Source organism: Rhipicephalus microplus, chromosome X (genome assembly GCF_043290135.1).
Source record: "Rhipicephalus microplus isolate Deutch F79 chromosome X, USDA_Rmic, whole genome shotgun sequence".
Classification (NCBI taxonomy): domain Eukaryota; kingdom Metazoa; phylum Arthropoda; class Arachnida; order Ixodida; family Ixodidae; genus Rhipicephalus; species Rhipicephalus microplus.
Genome location: NC_134710.1, coordinates 41,121,934 through 41,135,829, shown reverse-complemented (window position 1 = coordinate 41,135,829; position 13,896 = coordinate 41,121,934). Strand labels below are relative to the sequence as shown.

The following is a 13,896-nucleotide window of genomic DNA, read 5'->3' as shown; positions in this document are numbered from 1 at the left end:
GTGTTTCGTCCGCATTCATCTTCTGTGAGTTATTTCACAGTTTACACAAACTTAATTTATGGTGATCACCGTTTCGTTCAATATTGTTGATCTTGCTCAACCTGTCGATACAGTGGAGATCGTTTCTGTTTGATAGAGCATTTCGTCTATTAATTTTCATTTTACCTTTCTTTGTTCATTAAAGGCCATGCATGTAGGCCAGTTTCTTAGCTGTTTTTTTTTTTCTTTCTCGTAAATATGCTCTAAACAGCTAGCCCTACCTCAGTTATAACAATATCTTCAATACACATCGCGCTTCTACCTTGCCCTCCCGCGGTTCTGGCCCCCACCCTTCGCATTTGAACCGCCTTTGTTCTTCGACTCCGTTGCACAATCATAATTATGAATATTCCAGTACCGACTTTCCCCACCTTTCATCATTGTTCAAAGCCCACCTCACATATTACATATTCTCGTCAGGTGGAATATGTCTACAGTCATCGCCAAACACCACCGTTGGCGTCGTCACTGAACGGGATTCACTGAAATATAGTGAACTCAAAAGCATCTTCAAATTCACGTTTAAAATAATCCAACATTATTAAGAGCACTCGAAAAGTGATTTTTTTTTATAGTCCACCTATTTAAATTGAAATGGCAGGTTAACCAATTTTGATGCATTTGCGAAGTGAACAAAATTAAGGCCAGACTGGTGACAGAAGATACAAAATAAACGTAGGCAAGCTGAAAAAAAAAAAAACTTATTTAAATGGCACGTCGACAAAACACGTCCGCAGCGGCGGCGGCGCGCCGACCCCTCGGCGCACACCTCTAGCCGGAGCACACCGTACCACTGTGTCGTCACTTTTCGGCGCCCTATAAAGTAACTTTTGAGCTGCTGAGATACAAGGCTTTCGAGATTGGCACTTGTAGTTGCTGCGCCAGTCGTAAAACGTGTAAAAATTAGATAAAAAGTAAAAAAATGCAGCAATATTCTTTGAACGTTATTATTTTTTTCAACAGCGCAACTGCTTACTCTCGTGGCTCATGCAGCTAAGTGTTCGTTAAGGGACTCGCTCGCTGATAACGCGGTTCTAACCCCCACCCTTCAGGGCCGCCTCGTTTGTTTTTTCACTAGTTAGTGTGATAGATAGGCAGGGGTACGGATTGATCAAATGAATAGGGATGTGCTTTTTTATCCCTTCTGTAGTTAAAACAATAAGCTAGCAGACAATCTGGGTCTCTGTTCTGCGATAGGAATTGTACGAGCTGTACTTCGCTAAAGCAGAATTATTTATCACAATATTTGATTTATATGTGTTGGATTTGATTAGCCTTACAGATACTTTTATATTCATTTGTGTTATGTGACTTTTTTACTTAAATTGTGTACAAAAGTCGGCAGTGCAATTTCAAATTACGCGCGCTAGGTGCACCGTTCGATGGTGGCGTTAACTGGTGGCGCCATCGCAAAAGTGACCACCACCGTCCCATTGGTTTGGTGGGAAAACGGTACACTCGGTACACTGCCGCATTCTCGTACCTGGTTCCGCTTTCAAGGTGCCCTTACGCGTTGAATTGCAGCTGAGCAGACCGATTGCATCACCACTCTCGTATCTACGCTGCTACTTGGGATTTGTGCGCCGGCAAAATGTCTCGTTTTTCGTGTGTTGAAGCTGCTCCACCCGTTGAAATATTTGCTCTTATGCGAGCATATCGCGCTGATGCATTTGCTCAAAAAGTGGATCTCGGTGTGGGAGGTAGGCTGCTAAATATCATTTCCCCGGCGCGTTACCTATCATCCTTTCCTTCAGTTTGCCCTTTAAGCGAAATCTGTGCAGTGTAATAAACATATTCGTGCAAGAATGTATTTGTGTAGTCGTCGTAGAGCACGATGATCAATGACATATTACTGCCGATGGAACGAAACATGGCAATTTTGGCTTGCTGGGTTGCTCCTTTGTTTGCTTAACTGACTTCAGAGGCTAGCGTTAGCATCTGTAAATTTTATGTCATTATCCTTCGGATCTGTTTTGTTTCTTGTATGTTGTATCTCCGGGATACATGTAGTACCTAACTTTTAATTGTGCGCCTTCGTGTGCGCTAGTAAATTAATCCGAAAGTTATTCAAGCTGCGTTAATCACTGAGTACCGCAAGTAGAATTTTATCTGTTAATGGCACTCATTTAATAAATAACTTAGTTTAACATGCGTTATGCTTTAACCTCGCTTGCAGACAGTCAGCTACTACATAGAGTGGTCTATAAAATGATACGGTGTTACAGCCTTCCTTAAATTTGTCTCACATTGGCCTGTGCTGTTTTTGTTTTTGTTTTTTTCACAGTCGTATAACAAAATTGTATCCCCTCACTTTGACAATTTCATTCCAGCACTACAAAGAATAAATGCCCGAGTTTGCCTCCCTCCGGCATTTATGTTTTTAATTTAAAAAAATACAAATGAAGCACCAGTATGTTTGTGAAAGGCTTGCTAAGTTTTTGATCTTTATTGCCTACTTTTGTATTTGTTGCATTATGTGTTTTTTATCAGAATTGTTTTTATATTGAGTGAAAAGTTTTCAAATGATGTGTTACCTCTAATGGGCTACTGCTGGTCAACCTTGTATTATTGTTTTGCTTAATCACTTCATGCTACCTCTACACACACTGTAGCTTCTTAGTTGTTGAGGTTAGATTGGGTTGTTTTGCCAGTTACCTCATTTCTAAAGCTTGACACATTCACTCTTGTCATTCTCCTCTGTGTAAGTGCTCGATACTGGTCTCTTATGGTAAATAATTGAAGTGAAATGGAAAACTTAAATGTGCATATCATTTCAGCATAAGGTTAGCTCTACTAGAAATATAACTTATACACAAGTTGGTTATGGCTGACAGAAAAAGTAAAGTGAACTCACAATCGAATGTTTGTTCAAAAGTAAGCAAGGTTAAGACTTGAGGTATAATGCTTGCCAAGAAGTCATTCAGACTCACAAATTAATTGGAAGATGTTTATGTGTACATCTTTCATAGGATTTCTTTTGTCCTTATTTACCAATGGAGGTGAGCAAAACCAAGGCAGCCAACTTTTATGTCACATCTGTTGTAATGCAGTTCAGTTACCAAGTTTAGCAAAGTGTTTATACAAGTCATGTGGTTTTTATCGCATTTTCAGCAGCTTGTGGTGTACCATAAGTAGCATTCCAAGTTCACATTTTTGTGCGAATATTTAGGGTTAGACGTGACAACATTCTATTTATTATTTTTTTCTTTTTGCAACCTCCTTTGATTTTTGATCTCTGTAAAACAAAATTGAAAAAAAAAGCCACTTATAATACGGGAAGGACACAGTAATAAATATGACCATCACTGAGGAAGTGTGCTGACCTGATTCCCCTCATTTTTAATGAATAATAATCATCATATACTCAGGAATTCCAGTGCATAACAAAGGTGTCTCCCTTAGCACTTTCTTTACCTTTAAACTCTATTGGTTGTGTTTTATTTCTTGGCCACAATTTACCTACCATGGTAGTTTACAGCATTTATTGCACATCCACCATGGTAGTTTTGCAGTTAAGGTGTTGTGCTGCTCAGCTTGAGGAGCACGGGTTCAATTCCTGGCCATACCTGCTGAATTTTGATGGCTTTTAAGGGCAAAAACTCTTTTTCTTTTAAATTTAGGTGTACAATACAGAAACCAATGTAATGGAGATAGATCAGTCCCTCACTATTGCATGCCATCATTGTTATATCTCGGTTTTGGCATGTAAAATTTCAGAATTTGTATATATTTTCATTACTACATATGATGCAACATTTCCAGATGTTTTAATTGCAGCCTGTTCTGAATTGGGTCTGGTGGTGTTTAGCGGAACACAAGTAGGTCTGTCAGCCACAATGTTGGCAAAGTGCTTGCATCTGCAGAATAATGAGGTTCAAGTTTATTGTGCGGTGGACATAGGAGGCAGCGGTAGAGTACAATATAACCCCTTTGTGAGAGACATGCACGAAGAAGCAGTTCTTTTACTTTATATGATGGGTCTCTCATAAGCAGGGCACCATGCTATCATAATCTGCTCAATCCATATTTTGATGTAAGTACACTCCAATCAAATATTGACACAAGAATCCTACAACCATTTGCAACATGTTTATTATAACCATTTGTTTTTATACTATGCACTTCATTGGTTAGGTTGCTGCACAGAGTACACAATCCATGTTTTCTCCAGCTCAACTCGCACACTACTTGGCTATTCTCTCACATCATTGTTAATTGGCACAATGGCTTGTGGGCACCAGCCGAGGTGCAGCTGACTGCTTTGATTGCAAATTTCATGTTGATTTGCCATTAATTGGACACAGTAAAAAAGGAAGTGCCTGCAGTGCACTCTGTTTGTACTTGATCCTTGCAGACAGATGCAATGCTTGATGTATTGCTGCAAGAGGAATGGGCTTGGAGTAGAAATAATGGAAGAGCACACCATGTGCTTTTCATTTTTCTCAGCAAGACAGATGCCCACATGTGTAGCTGAAATTTTACCTTTGAAAAGGTTGAAGTGCTCCTTTATAACTCATTCCATTCCCATTTCAAGCAGATGTCTACGTTTTAAAGCTGATTGACCCGCTGGGTGTTTGCTCAAGTTGTTCTCTACAGTGAGTGCATGCGCCTGTCATTTCCCTTTGATTCCATAATGTCTGCTACTACGAACCGGTGGCTGTGCAGCTAACGTTGCAGTATTAGTTAGAAGTGAGACTGTTGACTGATACGGAAGAATAACCTGACCCCTACAACCAGCTGTCTTCTACATCCAGCATCTGTTGCAAAAGAAATATTATGAATGGGATAGATAGGGTGGGAAACCATGTGGGTGAACAGTGTCTGTTAAAACCAATTGTCTATTACATCATTGTCTATTGTAAAAGGGTTCCACTGTACTACACCATATTGGCCAAGCTCTGTGGCAATAGGTGAGTGTGTTTTCGGTCATCCAGGGAGCCTTCGTGGTGTTATGTCCAACGAGAGGTCCTCTGACAGCCATGTAATTTGGGCTTGTGAGCCAACATGAGAATGCCTGCTCAGGGTAAGACTTTAAGAATAGAGGGAATACGTTAACACCCATGCACAACATTCAAGACAACATGCATCTTGAGAAGTGATGGGAAGGTCATTGACACAGAAGCTCACGTTTGTTAGTTTGACAAGGCTTACCATAATTGGTGTTTTCTAAGTTGCAAAAATAAATACTGCATTGCTACTAAATTGTGCATGTTAAACCTTGCTTATTTCAGAGTGGTAATAATTTTCAATTTCATGTAAATGTAATTTTTACAGGATTACTTATTGGGTGCCCTCTGCTCGTACGGTGCTAGCAAGTATAAGCTTGGACAATTTTCGTTCTGAAATATGTGCCTGTGGAGAAGTGCCTTTGATGTGATGATACATGTCTGTAAAGGATAATTTGGCTATATGATTAAGGCTGCAGACATCACGGCATTCGGGATGCCTTGACTTCTATATTGTGTTCGTGCTTTCTAGCTCAGTCTATTTAACATGCATACCTCCCACTTAGCTCAGCTCTCTGTGCTAGGTGGCATTTATTTTAGTTGAGCCAACTATTCTAGGCTCTAATTGTGTCATGCCCTTTTATACTTCAAGCTTACAGAACCGAGGAAGCCAAGCCATGGGTTCTACCTGTTGTACGTAAAGTTGAAAAAGAAATGGCTGAGGATTCTTCACTTAACCATGAATACCTTGGTCAACTTGGTTTGGATGACTTCAGCAAGGCAGCAGTTGGCATGCTGTTGGGCAATGAAAATCAAGCCATCAAAGACGGTCGAGTAATTGCCATTTAAGCACTTGTGTAATGCTTTCATAGGGTTAAACATTTCTAAATAGTAGTTCCAAAACTTAAAAGTATATGTATAAATAAAAGTCATATCATAATTCATAATTGCTGTATCACGATTGATGCCAGAGCTTCTACCCAATAGAATAGAATTTACAATATAAGCAGTGCAAATACATGCACATTAAATACAAACAGTTTAAAAAAAGTAATGAAGCTGCAAGAAAGGTTCTTGTTCTGTATAGTAGATGCAATCTATTGTGCTAGAAGACTCTCCTGATCAAGTGGACCAATTGCTTCTGATAGTATTTACACTTACGTAAGTGTGGTACTTTCTGGAAGTGTGCAACATAGAAAACATGAATTTTCTTAAACAATTTAGCTATTGGATTATGACTGAAAGTTGGGCCAGTTGGTGATACATTATGGGCAAAAGAAGCGTGCAGACGGATGGGACGAAAATAAGGTAATACAGCAAAAGCACTCACTCTCAAGTTGGAAGTATTAGAATATACAGATCATTTATACATGTACGATAAACCTAATGAGTTCAGTAATGTAAGTTCAGCAAGTTGGTGTTAGTTCATATTTACTTGTGAAGCAGAACATGGCGACAAAGCATGAAAGGAACGAAAAAGATGTTCTGTGCTTTATCTTCGTGCGCTGCTTATGAAGCAAACACAATGAACATGTGCAGAGGAGCTGATGATAGGGATTGCAATGATGCAAATAGAAAGAATTCACGCTGAGAGTACTGTACAGGCAGGACAGGGTTTAAGGATTTCTATAGTTTTAAGTGATCTTTCTTATGCTTAAGTGATTTGTATAGTCCAACAAATCCCACTTGAGAGTCGGTGCTCGTGTTATATTACCTTATCTTTGTCCGTGTGTCTGCACACTGTTTTTGCCCATACTATTAGACCATGTGCGCAAAACTGTATTGTTTGGGAAGTCACATCACTATTATTAAAATGCATACTATATCATTCTTTGTTTTTAGGCTGTTACAATAGGATGATGTGTGTCTTGTGATACAGTGACACCGAAAAAGAAATTTGAGCTGCATTGTGGTAAAAGTAGAGTTCAAGAAGTTCATTTTTTTAACTATAGAGCGTGGAAGGCTTTCGTATTGAAAAAAAAAAGGCACATGTGAAAAAAAAGAGAATGGATTGAGGGCCCACTTTTTTTTAGACACAATTAAATTACATTAACTCACAATAAAGCTATAGAAGGATAGAGGGTGTCATTTGTTGTGTTTTACTGAAATGTTCTGATTATGGAATAAAGGGAAAATAATGCGGGCCAGAAGAACTAGCTGCCAGTGTGAACTGAACCATTTTTTTAGGCATGCAGTGCTCTACCAACTGAACTGTGGCTAGATTCGTGTCCTCTTCCAACTTTCTTGGTTATTACTGTATGTGTGCTTTAGGAATGCGAATCAATGCCAGCCATAGTGAATGTGGTAATTAAGGAAGTTTTTGGAAATACAGTGTTTTTCAGTTGTTTGTTCTTTGTTTTAGACAATAGAGGTTTTTTAATAAACATTCCATCACGGCAAGGAGCTCGCCATTTTCGCAAATGAACTTTACGCTCGGGCCGAGAAACTGTGCCACAGGTAAAGTTACAATCAAATTATTAACAAAAACTTCACTTTTAATATATAAATTGAGGGCCGCTGTTTATTTTAAAGAGCTGTATGGTGTGACAAGTTGTGGCTCTTTAATTAAAAGAAAAAAAAAGAGAGTAATGACACAATAATCACCGAAATTTAAGGCCCAGTCTTGGTGATGCCGAAAGTGAGTGTAGCGGGGCCGCGCAGAAAATCAGTCAGTGGTGTTGCGTCATGCCGGAAACTCGTGTGACATACTTTGAAAAAGAATGAGTTGGAGCAGAATATGCTCAGAATAAAGGGCAAGTCATCTAAAATACCCGATCGGACTAAGCCTTGCGTTTGGTGTTTAATGCTTATCTGTTTCTATGTTGAACTCGAAATAAGTGCAAAAAAACTTGTTTGCTCATTTGCAAGAAGTAGCGCTGGAATGGCTGCTGCCATTTTTGGGACGACGTACACAATCTGTTTCAGTGAGTAATTAGGTTGACAAGGAAGACGTTTGTACCCATTTTGTGTCTACTATTGATTAGCAGGAAAAAAGAAGCCATTTTTCTCATTTTTCAATCACTGAGCCCTGACTACCTAATTTGATGCCCCATTAATAATCCGAAAATCTTTGCATCACTGGCTCAATTTTTTATTTGTGGTCTTCTGAGGTCCCAACGAGGACAAAACACACAAAATATTTACCCGACCAAAATAAAAAATCCAGGGATGAAAGGGTAAAACTTTGATTATTATCTCAAATTAGGTGTTTTTTTTTTTTAATTGAAAAAAATAGTCCTGCCATGAATTGTCATGCCCTGCTACCTTTCAATATCGAAGGCTTCCAAGGTAGTAATGAAAATTATTCACGAGTTCTTGTTTGCTCATTTGAATGTGGCTTTAGGTGTGCCAATGTAAAAAAAAAAAAAAAACCCCAGTGCATGGGTGATTTCATCTGAAGTGGGTCAGGTGTTCTGGGATCTACAGCTCACCTCAGTAGGGAAAGTCATGATCCTAGCAATCTTTTTGTATGAAAAATTTGATATTAAGAGAGCACTTAACCAAAACTATGGCATACGGTATAATTTATTATCAGTTACTGCTACCATTCATTGCTGTAAAACATTATTTTTTTTTATAATCTGAAGATGGCACTCTTTCCCAAGCATTTGGCAATCTCTTTCATGTTACTTTTAGACGTGATAAAAAAACACAGAATGCAGTAATTTGAACATTTTGTAAAGTACAGCACTTTCTTGGGGAATATATTTACAACTTTGGTTTTACAAGCAGTTATCGTAAATTCATTTGGAAGGTTCCGCAGCACAAGCAAGAGGTATTGGTGAGCTAGTTAGTTGCTTATTATAATTTCAGCTGATTTTAAAATGTGCCTCTTCATCCCTTGTCCTTGACAATCTCAACAATAAACCTTCACTTGTAGTATGGCCCCCATGTTTATTTGTTGTTCACCTGTCTCAGCAGTAGTGCCATCGTTGAAACAGTCGAGAACAAGAATTACTATATGGCAAGTGCCATGCCGTGAGGTTGCAACTTGTGCATTTGCAGTAATGCTGTTTCAACATGCATTATCTAAGGCCTTTCATGTCGAGCAAGGGCATGCACTGACAGGTGTCTGCACAAAGAAAAGGTGTGACATGCTCATACTCACTTTGTCATTTGCATAAGCTTGAAACAGTGTAAAATATCTAATGGAAATAGATTACTCTACTCGGTCTTGCATTTAAGGAGAGATGTTACTCGTAAACTTCACGTTTTTTTTTTCAAAATTACATATTCTGTGTTATTACTTGCTTTCACAAGTTAAGCTTCTTTTTCATGACCAAGAAGGAACAAAGTTGTAATTAAACTTGGAGTAGGTTAAAATAGCTTTTGAAGAGCACAAGGGGGCTATAAAAACTAAATAGAGCTCATTGTCTAGCATTCCTTGGAAATTGTCACCTGGCTGCTTCTCATTGCATTTCACCTGAGGACTTCATCGAAGCCATATGCTCAAAATAACCATGATTCCCAAGCCCTCATGATTGAAGAAATTATTTTAAAAATATTTTTGCCACATAGAAGAGCTTTCATTTCTACATTTAAGGCGTGTTTTTTTCAAGATCTAATTTTGAGTAACTTCTTTAGTTCGGACATCATGTTTTTGGTACTTCTGATGGCCATCAGGTGGAACTTCTGCCCACATATTCCGTAACATGCGAAGAGTTAAATTATCTCCTTAAAACTTGATACCTCGTATATAATTATTATGAACTCAAAGTTAGCAATTATTATGGGCTGAGCATTATAAGACTTTTCAATCAAAGTTTTATTGTTAATTGAATTGTCTTACACTAACTTTTTTGTTAGTTACTTGCATGTGCAGTTAATGTCAAGCAGTATGAGCCAACAATGGCTCATAAGGGTGTCCAAAAAGAGCTATATTTCACACATTGTCATGGTACAAAACGGAAACTATGCAAATTACTATAAAACCTTGACATATTCAAAATCACCATAAGAACCTGTGTTTCATTTCAAGAATTTCATTACCCCAGAGTACAGATGTAAGAAACTTTTTTTTTTTTTTCAAGTAGCATTAGAAAACTTTGGAAAAATAAGGCTTGTGGTGTTTTTTTGGTGGTGGTAATTCCATCATTATATTCAATACACTTTTGCTGTCAGCGACTGAAATATTCAGTGGATAAAATTTTTCAGACCTCATGCCCCTCCCCTTTTTTTTTCTCCCTAGGCAGTTGGTGTTCAGTGCCTCAGTGGAACTGGCTCCTTGCGGATTGGTGCAGATTTGTTATGCAAGCATGCAAAATTTACGACAGTCTACATGTCAACGCCTACCTGGCGTGAGTGTGTCTTTCGCTGTTTACTCACGTAGTATTAAGTGCTGGATTGGTGTACAAGTATGTAGCTTTCATACAGCTGAGGTAGTGAAATAAAATTTTGGTGTTAGTTGTTCTAGCACAGGTTACCTATTCAATGGATTTGTTTTTGGAACTGTACAAACTGGTTCATTTTATTTCTTCATGTCGCACAGTATTATCACATAAGGTGAGGGTACATTTTGTCACTGCAGCAATATTCTCATGTGAAACGGGCAAATTTTCTGTAGAAGTTGTAGTAATTTCGATAACTGTGATGTAGGAAACTTTTTATTTATCTACAGCCGTGTAAAAAAAAAAGGTAACATTTTGGGTGGAATGGCAGGTCCTTACAGAATAACTCATACAAAGTAGAATATGTATTGATGGGAAACTGTATGGCTTCTGGTTAAAACCTAGGTAAAATATCAAATAGAATAGTGATAAGGTGGTAATAAAATAGCAAAAGTAAAGTGTAGGCAAACTCTAATATGCGCTTCCAAGAGTACTACATATTACATATCTTCAAACTCTATAGTCATGGTACTTTACAAAGCCTCACTTTATAATATGTGCATCAAATAAAAAAAAATAAAGCTGCTTTTAGCGCAAGCAGCCCAAAGTGCATACAGAATATTGAGCATGACTGTGCTTGTGGAGTAGGGTGGCTTGTGAATACGTGTAATGATAATCGCATCATATTGCCGATACTTGGAACATTTTGAGCAGTCACTAGCCAATTTGTGGTAATCTCTCCAAATGCTGTAAACTATAGGAATAAAAATGAAAAAAAAATGGAAGCGCTGTCTGTTTCCAGAGAAGCAATAGCAGTTGCCTGGTATTCCATGACAAATGCAGAGAAGGCTGAATGTGAAGAACTGCAATGTCAAATGAGAAAAAAAAAATTCCAAAAATTGCATATCCCAGTGCATGAGAAAAGGCTGCATTTGTGAATATATAAATTTTTTTTTCCCAACCCTGCCTGGCCTTTGTCAGAGTACTTGGCCGCGCCAAGGTCAAAATGCTAGGGGAAAAAACTATATGTGTTCTGTTCTTTCTTTTCTCTGCTATATTTTCTGTGGGTCTTGTGGACTTTCTTGCTGTTATACATTAAAAACTTCTGCAATGCTCTTTTTGGTTTTACTATATCTTCACTTCATATGTTTGTGTCCAACGAAGAAATGGGCCCTATGATCGATTTTCCTCCATTCTATACACCAGGGGCACGCACTTAGTTTATATTATCGCTGCCGTACATTTGAAACAAGTGTTAGTAGTTGGCATGACAAATAGCACAGACTGTAATAGTATAAGGAGAGTACAAAAGTTGTGTTCTGCTGTTTTTTTTCTTAATTTTATATTATGCAGATTTTTCGTAAAAATTATGACTGCCGTACTGCATCTATTTTCACATGCATACCATATATCGAGGCGGAAGTACTTTGCCACAACTAAAATAGTGCTGATGACATTAACAAAAAAAAAGGTTAGCCCAGCTTGCACTAAGTCACTCTAGGTTTGGTCCCTGTAGAACTAGAGAACACCTGGCTGGTGCTAGTTTGGCTATTCTTTTGCCCTCTCATCTGCCTCTTGCTCACCCTTTGCAATGCTCTACTGTACATGGCTATGCTTACTCCCCTTTTTATTTTTTTACTCTGTTTTTTTTTTATCTTTTTCTCGCTCTGCCTGTTTCTTTGTTCCGTCTTCTTCTGTGTTTGTTCCCTTCATTTCCCTCTTTATTCTTTTCCTCTTATTTTCTCTTTGTAGTCCTTCTCTAGCCTTCTATCTTTCTTTGCTCTTTTTTTTTCTTTCTATTTTTTCTCTCTCTGTACTCATTTTCCATTTCTCTTTTCCCTTCTCAACCTTTTCCTCACCCTTACTACCCTTTCCCACCTCTTGACATACAATACTCAAGGCTAAACGGTATTGCGATACAAGATACTATTGATATACAAGAGTATTGTGATAGTATCTTAGATATACTTATGTGTATCAGTAGTTCTGTATCAGGATACATTTAAAATATGTAAACCTATCTCAGTAAGGAAATCCATCGATTGTTCAGGACACAGGTATCTCGTTACTTTTTTGTCGGTAATGAGCTGCCTTCTTTTTGAAAGGGGAAAAGAAGACTGTTTTGTGCTAAATCATGCGAAGGTGGGCTACTGATTGGTGACACTGGAGTGGCACTGATGAGTTCCCCAGATGCACATAATGGCACATGTGGTCGAAGCAGGCTACGCCACTGATGGCAAAGCAATGGAAGCAGTGTTGTCGGCCCTTTAGATGACAATTGCGGTCGCCGTGGCGGGCAAAGTCCCTGATTTTTAGGAGTGTGAAAATATTCAAGACACCAAATATTGCTCTAATAGCGTGTTTAGTTCAATGTACACTGGAATTTTACTATTCAAACTATTCCGATTTCCAGAAAATGAATGCAGTCAACATCCGAATGGCAGTGACCCCTTCAGTCTTTCAATATGCTTCTCCCAATCGCATTCTTGTATTTTGGCAAAGCTACCTTTCAGTCTCTGCTGCAGTCGAAAATGTATTTACTCAAGAAAATGCTGGTTCGAACTTAGAGATAGTAGATGTGGCAGAGGTGTGGTCTCAAGTAATGCTGTTTTGGACTTGAAATTCTGGCAGAAAGTCCAAAAAACTAGACATCAAAGATTTTTGGCATCAAAAATTTCAGATTTTCTTTATGTATCGATGCCTACAAGGCACGAGTGTTGAAGATTGGGCGAGTTGGTTCGTCGTACTTGAACTGGTATAGCGCATTACGGGGAAGAAGAAATGGCCGAGCAGACCGACACAAGAGGACAGAGCGCGGATAGCGCTCTGTCCTCTTGTGTCGGTCTGCTCGGCCATTTCTTCTTCCCCGTAATGCGCTATACCAGTTCAAGCCTACAAGGCAGTTTTGGAACCCCAAATTCGAAGGTAGCAAACCTCTTTCTGCCACATTGATTGAGCTTCCAAAGGAGTGTAAAGTGGTGGAGCGACTGAGGAAATGTGGTGTTTTGTGTGAAATTTAGTTAGTAGTTGTAATTAGCAAGTAACTGAATATTCACTCAGTCATGTTTCATTTTGACTTAAAACAGTGAAGTCATAGACTGCAAGTGTGTGTGCATTAGTTCTTGGTTGCATTCATTTTGATCAAAGAAAATTAATACCTTGGATGTTGGTTCAGGAACGCTGCATGCCAATCGACCTGTCAAACTTCATAGTGTGTTCACTAAAGAGATGGGCTGTAGTCATATGCTGTACACTGAGGTTATGTCTAGACATACTGACTCTGCAGAAGGTTCCATTCGTTTAATAAGCCATCATGTATCCTGCTCTCTTTTGGCCACAAGTTGACACAACCTACATAAACAAGTTGCTTACACAAATGTAGCCGACGCTGCTGAAGTGGTTATATTACTGGGGATCAGTAGTGATTCGAGCTATATGCATTAAATCCAAGTTACAGTGTGCTGAAACATTATTCGCAATATCATGCACCACTCAATCAATGTCATTGATAAGCATCAGCACTCCTGAAAAAAAAAGTATTCTAGTATCTGTATTCCAGAATACTTTTTCACCTTTTTTGCGAA

General features: G+C 38.6%; 1 protein-coding gene across 1 annotated transcript in view; it reads left to right on the top strand.

Moving 5' to 3' along the window:
• The first annotated feature begins 1,475 nt into the window (after positions 1 to 1,475).
• Got1 (Glutamate oxaloacetate transaminase 1) overlaps positions 1,476 to 13,896 on the top strand; it is a 55,276-nt gene continuing 42,855 nt past the window's right edge. The window contains exons 1-3 of the mRNA XM_037426852.2: positions 1,476 to 1,739; positions 5,638 to 5,819; positions 10,174 to 10,282. Of these exons, the coding sequence (XP_037282749.1) occupies positions 1,631 to 1,739; positions 5,638 to 5,819; positions 10,174 to 10,282 (400 nt within the window). The 5' untranslated portion in view covers positions 1,476 to 1,630. The remainder of the gene's footprint in view (positions 1,740 to 5,637; positions 5,820 to 10,173; positions 10,283 to 13,896) is intronic.